Raw genomic sequence first — 13,760 nt, 5'->3', positions numbered from 1 at the left:
CATCTAGGATTTCTTAATGACATCTAAAATTTCAGAGAGGAGTAAAACAAATGAGCTAGAGACATGAAAAGGACAATGCCTCTCCAGCTCCATGATCATCCCTGCACATACAGGACCAGTTTGTCTCGCACATACCCTTCTTTGTGTGCCACCATGGGCAAAATAGCCCCCAGTTCCCAGGCATGGCTCAGTCTGTAGCAGCTAATTCTGTTCAGTGCTGTTGGTCTCTGGATTAACCACCCAGGATGACAACTGACATGCTCGCAATGCCATATATAACTTTTAAAAGAATCCACCATCTGAACAAAGGAAAGCAAACCTAGCATCACCGCCATGACTCAGGGTTGCAGGAGGTGGAGGTAGGTCTCACCTGAGGTGGTCCAGACACATGACACAGCACAGCGTCTTGTAGAGAGTCACTGGGGGGGGGGCGTCTACAAGTCCTACATCCACCATGTCCAAGCTGGTACAGATAAGTTGCTTTCAGCTCCTAGAGGCCAGAGCAGTCCTCCCCACACGGTGCTTCTCTGCAACACTTTTCTGCCAGTGATATAGATGTGCCTTAGGAGTACAAAAACTGCCCGAAGAGATGGAGTTGCATGGCCATATGTACTGATACAGATGGCATCCGGTGCGGCACTAAAAAGATCTGTGGTTTAAAGCTTAACTGGGAAATGTACCTCATTGTTTTAAGACAGGGCCCTCATTTTAGATCTAAATATAGGTACTCTATGTTCCCCCACACAAGCACAGCCTTCTCTCACTATTATTACTGCAAAAGACTGTTGCCAGAAATGGCATGTTGCAGAAGTGAGGTCAGAGAAGAATGCCGTGTCCGTGACAAAATGAATCCCACATCAAACATGCTTTCTACCTCAACTGCATAGTTGGGCACTAGAAAAGGCTGCCTAGGGTGGCTGTGGGTTTAAGTACAGGTTATACAGATGTCCTTCAGGAATGGTCCCCTTATGCTTAACACCATTTGAGAGCAAAGGAATGGACTAACTGACCTCTTCCAATCGTTCCCAGGACTGTGTTTTCATGTTTTCTTTTTTCTTTTCTTTTTTTTTTTTTTTTTTTTTTTTTTTTATGGTAGTGGATTTAGGCATTGGTATTTTTAGTGGCACGGTTTTGAGCTTCTACCATCAGATGAAAGAAATCCTCAAGAAAATTACTCGGGCAGTAAAGAAGCAGGGCCTGATTCTGAACATGTTTGTTAGATGGGAGTTTTGTTGCAAGAAAATTTAGAATATTTTGTGATGCTGTCCAATGATTTTTTTGTAGAGGGCAAGCCAAGAAAAGGTGTGACATACCCATCAACTCTTGAATATTCTTCTTCAAAAAGCACAGCTGTTAAATCAGGCAAGTAATTAAGACTGACTTTCCCTTATATTCATTCACAACTATCTGGTGCAGCTTCCCAGTTGCGTAATACAAAGATATAATTATTCAGAGTCAGAAATTAATGTCTCTCTTGGTATCTCATCCAAATCCCTCATGATATTTGTTTACGTTAAGCACATGGAAATTATCCCAGACAATTCCTATTTTTTGATCATACCATGTTTCACAGATTTTTGTTCCCAAGTAGTTTCCCCCTTGCTTTAAATCTGTTAGGGAGTATGATGTCATACTGATTACGTAAAAGCATTTGAGGTCTTACATGTTGACTTTCCCCTAATGCTTTTCATGTTATCTTTTGGGATATTCAGTGTTGAGAATATAGTAATAAATAATAATATAATACTAATGACAGAAATGGCAATGCACTGCAGCTTTAGCTAAGGATGATATGATAGGGAGCTACTCTGTATAACCTTTTTAGTCAACACCCTAAACCATAAGACTCAACTCAGTTTAAAAATTTTAGTTGTTTTCAGAGGTTTTTGATAAGTCTTACACCAGGTGGTAGCTGGTATTCAAGTGTATGTGAAGTGCCTCCGTCACTTGAAATTACACTTGTTTGTGCCTCCTGTAACAACTGTGTAATGTTCAGACTCTTCCTTGGGGGTGTGAACAAAACCAAAATGAACGTCTCATTGTATATACTTCCCTAACACAGATCTTTTGCTGTTTGCTGGGCCTGAGCCTTCCTGAGCTTATCCTCTGTGAGACGTGATATAACAAAATGTGCTGTGTCTTCTCCATGAAGTCAAATGCCTGTCAGTGGGTGCGTCCATCCAAAGCCACCCAGGGGTTACGTGGAGTCCTGCTCTTCTCCTGCCCATTATTGTTTGGTCCATGGAAGCAAAGTAAAGAGCTCTTTCCTCATCTTTAGGCTTTTACTTGCACATAGGTGCGTTTTCATCTGAACGCTGTAGCTGTTCAGACGGAATATGCATCACTCAAAGCCATGCCTTCAGTTTCCAATACCTTTGCATTTACAATCAGAGAGGTACAGATTTATATATGTGTCTTGAACAGGTACGCAGAAATTACTGCCTCAAATATGCTTTGCTAGAAGGGAGGCAGTACTTTAGAAATTTTGGCTTTTTCTAGGAAACAGTTGCTAATACCACAACTCATTTCCAAATGTACCTACATGTGAAGTATCAGCCCAAACATCTCACAGCAGAGCTCAGCAGGCTGCAAGCAACAATTTCTTCCACCAGTGCTAAAACCCACGTTATGTGAGAATCAGTATAGGGATGGGGAGCGTCACCAAGCCACATCTCAGGCATGCAAACAAGCTACCAGGAGACTGCTCCTGCAGCAAACAAAGGACGCAAGCGGTTTCCTTCACTTCGTTCTCGAATCAAACAGTGCGAATGAAAATGTTATTATCCTAGCAACAAAGGCTGTGCATTCACGCAGAGAAAACCCAGGATGATCAAAGGGGCAAATAATGACTGTTGCATCAAGCTCAGTGCTGGAGGACGCCACCGCCTTTCTTTGCCCAGCCCTGTGCCAAAGGTAGCAAAGATATCTGGTGGTCACAATCCATCTTCCATGAGCCCCGCTTGGCCCTGTCAGCCCTCCTTAGCCCTGGCACCTCAGTCCAGCAATCTCAGCTGTACTCTGCTAGAAACAGCTTGTTCTTAAGATAAAAATCTCTGTAACATGGTGCTGGAGCCATCTTGCGATAGAGGATATCCTACTACTTTCTTCATTTTTAAAAAGCTACCTTTTTCTGCTGATTTAAATTACAGAGACCACGTTGCACACTTGGATACTTAAACCCATTATCTGTAAGAGGTAAAGGCAGCCCTTTGAGGATTAAACTCACTTGCTGCTAGATTAGTGAAAAATCCTGCTTCACACCAGATGAGCTGCCAGAGATGCAATTTTGGTCCTCATGCCAGGGATGCTGGAGATTCATAGTAACTGACATCTCCTTAAATGCTGCTGGTGGTTACAGTGCTGCCCAAATGCTGGGCGCAGCAAGAAAAACCTTCCCACAATTGTAACTACTCACAGCTGGTTAAAATCAATCAAAAGCTGTTGTTTTAAAAAATAATACAATTTTTTTAGGAGTAATTTCTCAAATGTTGCTAAAATAGCTAGAGAAGAGAAAAATATGGAAGATCAAAATCCTTCAGTCTACAAATCAGACATAAAAGCAGAGGCAGATTCTTTTTCAGGGAGGCAGTAAATGAACTGTAATAAATGTTCCAAGTACTTCGATGACTTTGGGTCTCAGAAGAAAAAAAAGGACCAGAAAAATCTTCCTTTTCCTTCAAAGCCAGTTCATGGCATTCTGGATTTAGTCCCATGGTGATCTGACAATGTCGGGCAAGAAAGAACTCCTCTGAATGTGAACTAGCGATTGAAATATTGTATGTTATCTGGCATTCCCCAAACACCCTACACACACACCGTGACACTGGTTCTCAGGACACACTGCTACTCAGAGGAAAAATCTACAACGAGGCATTAATCTTATGAGTATTGGTTTATGAGTGGTAAAACCCCGTATTTATTGCTCACTTCAGAAATTCTATTGACATTGGCAGGAGCTTTGGGGCAATAAAAATGACTAAATTTGGCACCAAAAATACGAGGTGACTACTTTCCAGAGGCACCCAGCCATCACTTTTTCTCGCCTGGTGAGAAAGCTCTGATTGGACTGACTGACCTACCTAACGCCAGGTGATGGGATGCCTTCCTTTGGGGACTGATAATGTCTAAATAGGAGACTTAAAATTCTTTTCTTCCAGAGCTGCATTTCCTAATGTGCTTAATTTTGCTGCAGAGCCTAAAAAGCCAGAGCAAGACCTAAAAGCTACGAAGAGTGCAGATACCGCTAATGCATCAGAAAAAGCATCAGAACAAGGTACGCGTTGGGGATCTTGGTGCTCTTTTAAGGTATCCCTCCCAGTCTAAGCTTCCTGCAGCTTTCCTCCCCATCCAGCCCCCTCTCTACAACCTCTTCCTCGACAAACTCGACAAACCTACCCCATTGCACAAGCGCCTGCAGTGGTGCTTGAAGGGCATGCGCCAATTCAGAGGAGAGAGGGCAGCCTTGCAGTTTAATTTCTGCCTGCGCTTTGGTTGTCCAGTTGCCATGAACTTCAGAGTTCAGGTGCCGTGAACTTCAAAAGCCTGCGTTACAGCTCTTGGCAATTTCCTATGCAGGGCATGTGCCCTGCGAACCCTTCAAAGATGCTGTGAGGGAGATGGGCACCCTGCCTGCAGGAGCATTGGGAGCAGCTAGCCCTCGAGAGCTCTCCTCTTGTGTTAAAGGCTCCACCAGAAACCCAGCCAACAGGCACCAAGGCAACATCTTTTCTCTGCTCTTACTCTGCTGCTTCCTTGGGTTTTCTGCTAGTAGTGTTACCTCCTTGCTCCTTGCAGCCTGGGGTATAAATCTGGCCGATGTGCCTGCTCCCCCACTCCAGTGGCACCAGATCACAGAAGACGACTTCACTGTGCCCTCTGCCTTCTTTCTTTTAGCGCAGCAACGTGGAGCAGATCAGCCCAAAGAGAGCCATTCATACTGATTTTTTTTCAGCTGAGTTGCTTTGTTTTTCTTCTGAGCTCTCTTTCAGCATTATCCCATTAAAACTGTCCGAGATCTGAGTTTTTCACTGGCTAGCATTAGGTGGTAATTAATCCACCAGACAGTTTCATGATGGTGCTTTCCAAAAGGAGAACATCCAGCAATAAAATAAAAGCTTGTGCTGTGCAGCAATGAATAGTCTGCACACCGTTCCCTTTCAGTGTAGACAGGGTGTCAGGCCATCCCCAGGGATATGGGCCGGCAGGAGAGGAACAAGGCTGAGGTGAACACAGAATATATTTTAGGGCAGTTTTTGGTAGATAGATGGAGAAGATAACGGTGAAGGCTCTTTTTCAAGGCGATGATTTGAAAGAGCTGTAAGCATGTTAACAATTTTGTATAAGGATATTTAGGATGTAAATTTTGCAACTAGAATTGTCACTGTTCTCACAACAGATGAAACATTTTAAAAGTAGTAGCAACTGTGAGATGAGTCAAAGTTAGATGAAATCAGCACCTCCCAGGTGGTGCTCTCCCTGGCTCCCCTCAGCTGAAGCCCTAATGCTCCCTGCTCTGGCTCTGACCCGCTCCCCAGCACACTGTTGCCTGAAAATTGTCTTTTCGCCAAAAGCATTTCAGTGCTGTGGTGGGCAATGCATGTTTTGTTCTGGTCTGTGACTCAGAATGGCCATCTTTTACTTCCAGATGGCAGTTGATTTCCATTTATACGGACTTTCTAAATGCTTAATTATGCTGAGAAAAGATGATGGCAAACCGGAGACTGCAACTGGCTGGTTCAACCATTTCACAGGTCTGAGACATCTGTTGGGTTGATAGGTGCTCCTGGTCAGAGCAGAGAAAGCATAGGGGAAACACTAAGGCTACAACAGGCTGTTGTCCGCACCCTCTGGAGAGCGGAGGGTGTGCAGAGCACAGGCATGTGCTCCACATCCCACACCATCCACAGCAACGAAGGCACTAATGGCTTTACAGATAAGGACGCTGGTAGACATACTGAGGACAACATCAGTGTCTGGATCACCTTAAACAGTGAGCGCTATTCCTGATGCTTCTATGTGTGTCACACATCCAGCTGCAGTGATCCTGTCAATGTTCCTACAGGGGATGCGGTCCGCAAAGAGTATCAGACGTCCCCAGTGCCAACACCAGCTACACAAATGGCCACCACAACCCCAACACCAACGACCACCACAACGGATCCTTCCACCACAATGCCAAAGCCAACCACAACACCTGCAACAACCAGAAGCACAACAGTCGCAGCTGCAGCCAAGACTCGACCCGGACCGCATAGGGTCAGAGATATAGGTCAGTAGCATGGATGTTTGAACTGCTCACGTCCAGACCTACAGCTTTCCTGAAATTTAAGGAACAAGACATGCAGCTGAATATACCAGGATTTGTGAATCATGAATTCAGTAATTCAATGTAGAAATATTAGGAGTGGATTAAAAAAAAATTAATTCCAGCAGATGCACTGGAGTTAGAGTTGTGCCTTTGAGACACATAAAAAATCAGTGTCTCTCACAAAAATATGAGAGTTCATCTGCAGTAAATTTATGGCTAGTCTTTATCTTCACATTTAATATACTGGCATATAAACTGATTTGTGTGGGTGTAAGCTCTCCATTCCCAAATGCTGTCACGATTTTCAGATATAGGTGTCAAAAAATAGTTCTTTGAATCACCTGTCTGGACTGAGAGTTCAACAAATAGGTTAAGACTCATTTTAGAATTAATTTTGTGGTAACTTTCAATGAATGAAAGTTGTAATATATCTTTTGTCACAGCTTTTGTATTTTAAAGATGAAAACACTGTGAAGGAATTCTCATATGATTTTTGCCCACCTCGTTTTCCTTAACCTTTCCTTCTCTGTTTATTCTTATTCATTAACACTGGGTTATTTGCTTCAATAGCTGAAAATTATAATCTCTTATTTTTAGGTTCCAGCAGTGTCCACCCAGCATACGCATCTGTGGTAGCTGCAGCATCAAGTAAGTATGGTGAAGAACTATGTGCCACAAGGCATGCAGTACAGTGTATTTTAAGGCACCAATGATTCAATAACCTTTCAAGCCTCAGCAAACTCAATGACTGAATCCAAGTCTGGATTTAAACTGAAAAACAGTCGCTTGGCCTGAATGTCAAAGACGCTGATCACCCAACGGCTCTGGGGAAGCCTTTCTAGTGAATATCTGCACATTCCAGCCTTGACAAATGCTGGGTTTCGCAACACTTGACACAAAGCTTGTGCTGTTTGACTTGTATTTTCCTACTGCTTCGTTCTGTCCTACGGTCTCAAAGGGAGACTTGATTTTGTTGTAAGATACATGATGCGGAGCGTTGCACAGCCATCTAAACTTAGGGCTGAGAGCTCTGAAATGCGAACTTACGTTAAACCAATGCTCTTTCGAAAACCTCAGGCTGTGGTTCTGAGCCTGGCGTAAATGTGATGTTATTCCTGGCATGCCACTCGTGTTATTGACAGCAGAGTGGCGGCTGCTCGGAGCTCTGCATCTCAATCCAGCAGCCGGCTCCCATTCCAGCCCACAGCCTGCAATGCAAGTATTTAAAGGCATTTTCCCATACAATGTGGAATTGCTCAGCTGTGCGGTCAAGCAAAGGAGAGTGTTTTCAACTCTTTGCAAGTTTCTGAGCATGGGGATATGATTGCTTTTGAGTGAAAACGGAGCTGGGCCATCATTAAGTTTTATGCCCTGTCGCTATTTCTGAGTGCCCGGAGGTCAGCTTTGCTCTCACATATGTAACTGCGGCCATCCCTGCTGCCGAGTAATGCAGAGCCAAGCACATGGCAGGGCAGGTAGCTTTTGGGTAATTCAGGTCTTGAAGGAAAGCATCATTAAGTCAAATTTAGCTGCGATCCCAGAATAAGTGCGGGGGTTGTAGGGGTTAAGCTTATTGAGTCAAATGCGCAGGTATGTGTATGGCAGGATTTACACAAGTGCCAACACAATCCAAAGGGGATTAAATTCAGTGGGAATCTGCATCATTTGGTACCTAATGTGCCTGTAAACCTGGTGCTGCTTGTTGCTCTCTTTTCTATTTCCTATTCCCACAGGCTAAGCACAGAAGAGGCCATTATTGTCTTTACTAGCAATTAGGAAACTCTGCTTGAGGTTCCCCAGCCAGTGAGAGATGCCTATTGAGGGTAAAGTTCTGGCAGCACTGAAACCAGTGGGGAGGTTGTATTCGTCTTTAATAAGACCAAACCTTTAGTCAAAAAAAAAAAAAAAAATGAAAAAAGAGCACTCACTTTTTCAAGCCTTTCAATGGTCACTTCCTTGCAATTCGGATCCATGTTTCTTCACAATTTTCTTTACTGAAGTTCTACATATAAATTAACTCCCAAAAGATTAAAGTGAGACTTAGGGACAGGTTGTTGTGAGCTGGAAGAGTGGTGGAGACCTACCTCTGATTTCTCAGACTTCATTTCCAGGACCATATCCAGCATGTCTGCACTTGGTATCTGGCTTCCTGAATTCTCCTGATCTCTTCTTGATTCTAAAAGAGAAGAACTGGCTAAGAAAAAAATAAAATACAGAAAGTATAAGTATATTTGAATAATTATTTGAAACAATGACCATACACAAAGCAGTTTATCAGTTTTCACTGTCTGAGGAGCCTTTAGGACTCCTATTATTCAGGCTAGAGTTTCTGATGATGCCGTTGGCCTTAACCAGAGTTTGGCTTGACCGGACAGAATCAAATGTTCTCCTGTCCACCTTGGCTCACTGGGACTCACAGATCTACATCTCACAGGGCATTGGTAGTTCGCCTGCAAAAAACACCTCAAAAGTAAATAGCCTTGAAATAGAGCAGTCAGAATGAGCACAGCTGTGGCTGCTGTTAGCCCCAGCGTTTCCATTTCCAGCCACTGGTACTGGCAAAAGTTCACAGGGGCAAAAGAAAAGCAGATTAGAGCACTAGAGGAGGGACAAAACTCCTCCCTCCTAGCTCTTGTTGTTCTCTCCCTTTTATGTTCTCTTTGTCAAAGATACAGAAACAGGAAAAAAATCTGAGGCTCTGCTCCATCGCAGGACCCCTGCTCCAAAGACTTGATGTGGCAAAACTGCTAAATGAAAAACCACTGATGTGATTAGCACGGCATTTGACAGCTTATTCTTATCTGCCCTACCAGCAAGTGCAGCACTTCATCAGTGCAGGATGTGGAAAAGGACAATCCCAAGGGGGAAGCAGCAATGGCAGCGGGCTTTGAAAGTGGATGCAAACTCTCTCTCCTGCTCTGGGAACAACTTTAAGTTCAGCCATGCTCTGGGGTACAATGACAGCTTCTGCCTCTTTCCATCAGCAGTCACCAAAGCACACTCCTCCCAAGGGCCACGAACTCACTTGCCCTCTCCTATCCCAGCTCTTCAAGTGATCCTTTCTTGCACAGCTGCTCGGGCCCTAGATGAGGATTGGGAATAAATCCAGTGCTTCTGCGACCACTGCAGTCACAAGGCGTGTCACGATCCTCAGTGCCACGCTGGGGCACCGCGCTGGCAACCAAGCGTCAGGCAGCAAGTGCCTGGGCAGCCTCAGGCAAGGTGCTACCCTGCACCCTGTGCCCAGCTCGGTTCAGTGGTTGCAACTCTTCTCAGGCAGGGACTCCAAGCTGGGCGCTGCCCACCACTGCACGCTTTCATCCCCAGCTGCGACTTATTATGGTAGTAAAAAGAAAAAAAACAAAAGTCTGGGGAGACAACAGTAGCATAAGTGCTAGGGAAAGCATTGGAAGCTCTTCTCCAGCAGTGCCTGGCCATCTGGGCTTCAGGGTGGCCTGAAGGGCCTTCAGGGCTTCCTGAAGCCCTGGGTAAGGGCTCCATCCTGGCACTAGGGAGAACTTCACTGCCTCCACACCTCCCTGCTCACTACAGGACTTGCTCCCAACCAGAGTTTCTCTACTCCATTGCTTTCATTTCTGATGCAGTTTTTGGGATTCACCTGGTGACAGTCCATCCCCCATTTGTTACAGACTTCTCCTAGTCCTGCCCCAGCCTTCAGCCTGCACAGAGCTCTGCTTTAATAAACACACATTCACATGCCACATGCTCACCGGCATCTCAGATTTGAAGGAAGAACAAGCCTTGCAGACCATGGAAGTGCAATTCCAACCTTTTCCCCTCTACCACCACCACATTTGCCCCAGCCAGCAAAGGCATGGCAGAAACCAGCTTACTGCAGGGATGGTGGTAACACACCTTTGGAAGGTACAGCAGGAGGAAACAGCCCCAAAGCCCAGCACAGAGAGAAATCCACATTGCTAACATGGGTGTTGAGGGTAGGGTTAATTCGTTTAAAAAGTGGCATAAGATACTTCTGACACAGAGCCGATCTCTTACCCTCTCGTACTCTGTTTCTACCGACCTTGTAAAGAGTGTTATATACACATTTTAGCTCAGTTGTGGTAAACATGAAACAAGGTGAGCTCTCACGCTCAGAGTTAATTTTCTTCCACCTCTTTGGCACGTACCGATCTCCCATGTGGAAAGCATGCCCTGCACAACCCCATCCAACACTACTGCACAGACAGACTTTCCCCACCACAGCCTGAAAACTCAGCCTGGGCTAGCTGTGGTCCATCTGGAGCCAGAGCTCCAAGTTTACAGGGTTTAAAAGCTTTGCCAGTTTTGGCAGATGAGCCTGTTATTTCCTTAAACAGGATCTCTTTGGCATCTGGAGTTTGTACAAAGTCTCTCAGAACAGCTCCTAGAAATCCCATCAAAGGGCTTCCAGTGGCCTGTGAAGGTTCGAGCTTGGGTCAAACACAAGCTATTTGCTGTCACCTAATTTTGCAATATCAAGTTCCCAGGGAGCAGCAATTCCTGTTTTCTGAGACAACCATTCAAAATGGTTTCATTTATGATATCTTATTGATAAAAAAATTAAAAAATCTCATGGGCCCTTGTCCAGTGTTCACAGGGGTCAGCTAGAACATTCCCACTGATTTCACCAGGCTTTGGAATTAATCTTTCTGGGAAAACTAATGAATAAAGGCTTGTTAAAGGATAAGTTTGTTAACAAGCTTCTTAAGAATAATTAATGAAATGAAAGGCATGATTAAAGACATGTTTTTCGTCTGCAAATGCTTTGAGCCTTTAGTATTGTTGAACAATGGGAATTTAATAACCCCATCACCTTAAAAAAAAAGCCTTTTGTGTAGACAGTGGTGAAGACATTTCAGACACATGAATTCTCCCACATTATTTTTGTCATTGTCTCATTATTTACAGTCTGCCTGCTTGTTTGTATCCACTCACTCTCTGCAGAAAGAGTAGTATCTGGTCTGGGGGGTTGGTTTGGGGTTGGGCTTTTTTTAACTTTCCTCTCACAACCAGCACGATTGGATAGTACTGAAATAGGAACAAACATAGATAACCAGTGTGAGTGAGAGAAGGAAAGTTATAAAGGAAAGAAAATCACAGCAGTAACTACAAACCTTTTAAATGCAGACCAGAGACCTGTACAAGTCATACTCATAACTGAAGGGAATGTCAACTAGACTGACCTATATGAGAGACAGAGCAAGGCAATCCTTTTTTTAAGCAAGCTTAAAACATACAGTTAACTTCTGAGAAAGTATACGAATGAAAACTCTCTATATATGAACCATTAACTCTGACAGCTATAAAATGAGACTCAGTGAAAAAGCCAGTCCTGAATGAAAAATGGTATAAATCACACCTTTCCATTTTGATGTCTATTTAGGACAGGTTCAGGCTGCACAGGGAAGAGGACAGAATACAGGTATGTCTTAAATTAATAATAACTAGTAGATTTGTAATGCTAAAATACTAGAAAACCTTATGTTTAAGTCCCACGTACTAACCTATATAACATTTTCAAAGCATTCAGGGGGTCTTCCACATCTGCAAGTAACAGGAGTATCTTACGATCCAATACAGGTAAAAGTATTACAATCCCTTCTCTAACTCCTCCCTGTAGCTAGTTCCACCACTCACATCTACTGAGTCATGCAGTAAGATGCGCTGTTTTTCACTCCTAACCACGTTCGTAGCAGGATGCCGCGAGAGCAGATATCACACTGGTTATCTCATGACAATAGTGTAACTTTTGAAAGAAAAAAAAACAGAAACAGGAATAATTAAACTCAGATTTGTTCTCCAAATAGTATTCTAAAACCGATTATAAAGGTCTTTTATAACAATTGCAGTTGCAAAACAAGAGGGGAACTTTGTGTCTGTTTAAGTTTGGGGGATGAAGGTCTAACCCTGAGAGGAGACACATGTTTTCAGTTTCCAGGCCCTGAGCGTGATCAGCGTCTCAGGACTCACTACCAGTTGTTCCAGTGCACCGGTGAATAGCTGCACCATGCAGCACCTACTAACATTGAAACTCTTCTGCTTCTGTCAACCTCTTTCAGCTTTTAAATTCTCTCTTTTTTTTTTTTTTTTTTTTTTTTTTAAAAAAATCCATAGTTTCCATCTTCCTTTTCCATTTGGTTTGAAAATATGTGCAGAAAGAGAGTTCGGGGTGGGCCATCACATCCCCTGCGATTGTGCTTCTCTCTCCTCGTCTCCTGGCGTCTAACCTCTCGCCTCTTTGTCGGATCACGCAGGTATTCAGCGCCAAGAGCCTGTTGCTGCCTTCCGGAGGGCTGCCGGCTCTCCAGCCCACCTGGGTGAGCAAGATTGCTAACAGCAGATTTTCTGCTCTCTTTCATAGTTTTAGCAACCCAAAATTAGCCCTCAAGCAGTACGGCAAATCGGTTTTTGTGTGTCCTGGAGGAGGACCAGGGCAAGCCTCACACACTGAATGCCAACTAGCAGCTTCCTGAATGTGAAAGGCATAGGACAGCTCGGTCACTGGCGAGCTGTTGTTTCAGGCCGTGGGAATCAACATCTACCGCAGTGTTTGCCATTTTCCTTATTTGTTAGTCAAAACGAGAAACAAAAACACAGCTCTGTGCAGCCCATCAGGTCGGCTATTGAGCTAAATCTTCTGTTCCTGTTGCTCCCAGGAGCCTCCAGGCTGATTCTGACCATAGAGGTTGCCTTTAATACTGAGGGTAGAAACATCACCTGTACTTGCCTTCCTCCCTGGCTGTTAAATTCACCATCTTTCACCAGCAAGCAGCCCCATCAGCAGGCATTCTGCAAGGCCACCGACAGCTTCCCAGGGCTCCAGAGCACTCGGTGCTCATACAAGCACTAGATCTCCCTTGATGGGACAGCAGAGTTTCTCAGAGATGGATTTTGTCCAGGAGCAGCCAGAGCGGGGTGAGGGACGGCAGCTGGGCTGCCCCTCACCAACAAGGGCCGCAGACCCACAGAGCTCCAACAAGAAGAGCAGAGCGGGTCCAGTGGTGGTACCCAGGGCCAGCCGACAGCCCAGGCTGCCAGGCAAGTCCCCCATGGTGAGGCAGGTGTGACCAACTGAGGCAGGACACCAGAGCAGCAAGGCGAGGTCAGGATCAGGATAGCAAGGCACAAGTCTAGGCACAGATGCAAGGAGAAAAGGCTTTTCTCCTTGTGCTTCCATGCTGTCCCTGAGCAGTACGGGTGGAGGCCCCCATGAATTCTTCCCACAGCCCCTTCTCACAGACAGCCCTGGCCCCCACGCCTGTGCCAGGGTGACAGAGCTGTGCTGCGGTGGAGGTGACCTCGAGCAGAGACAGCCAAACCCCCTGGGGAGGGAGAGGCCACAGAGCCTGAGGGTGCCCCCGGGGCTCCAAGGGCTTTGGTGCGAGCTGGGAAGCACAGGAGGAACATTGCAACAGGAGAGAGCAAAGTGGTCATTGATGTTGAGGTTAAAGGA

The 13,760-nt window shown here is 44.9% G+C and overlaps 1 protein-coding gene across 1 annotated transcript in view; it reads left to right on the top strand.

Moving 5' to 3' along the window:
* The window catches only part of VIT (vitrin), a 60,390-nt gene that overhangs the window by 31,391 nt on the left and 15,239 nt on the right, over positions 1 to 13,760 (top strand). Inside the window, exons 6-12 of the mRNA XM_054195823.1 lie at positions 1,285 to 1,362; positions 4,193 to 4,273; positions 6,062 to 6,268; positions 6,905 to 6,955; positions 11,691 to 11,729; positions 11,831 to 11,887; positions 12,562 to 12,624. Coding sequence (XP_054051798.1) covers positions 1,285 to 1,362; positions 4,193 to 4,273; positions 6,062 to 6,268; positions 6,905 to 6,955; positions 11,691 to 11,729; positions 11,831 to 11,887; positions 12,562 to 12,624 — 576 coding nt within the window. The remainder of the gene's footprint in view (positions 1 to 1,284; positions 1,363 to 4,192; positions 4,274 to 6,061; positions 6,269 to 6,904; positions 6,956 to 11,690; positions 11,730 to 11,830; positions 11,888 to 12,561; positions 12,625 to 13,760) is intronic.

Source organism: Rissa tridactyla, chromosome 3 (assembly GCF_028500815.1).
Source record: "Rissa tridactyla isolate bRisTri1 chromosome 3, bRisTri1.patW.cur.20221130, whole genome shotgun sequence".
NCBI lineage: Eukaryota > Metazoa > Chordata > Aves > Charadriiformes > Laridae > Rissa > Rissa tridactyla.
This window is presented reverse-complemented; position numbering and strand designations above follow the sequence as displayed.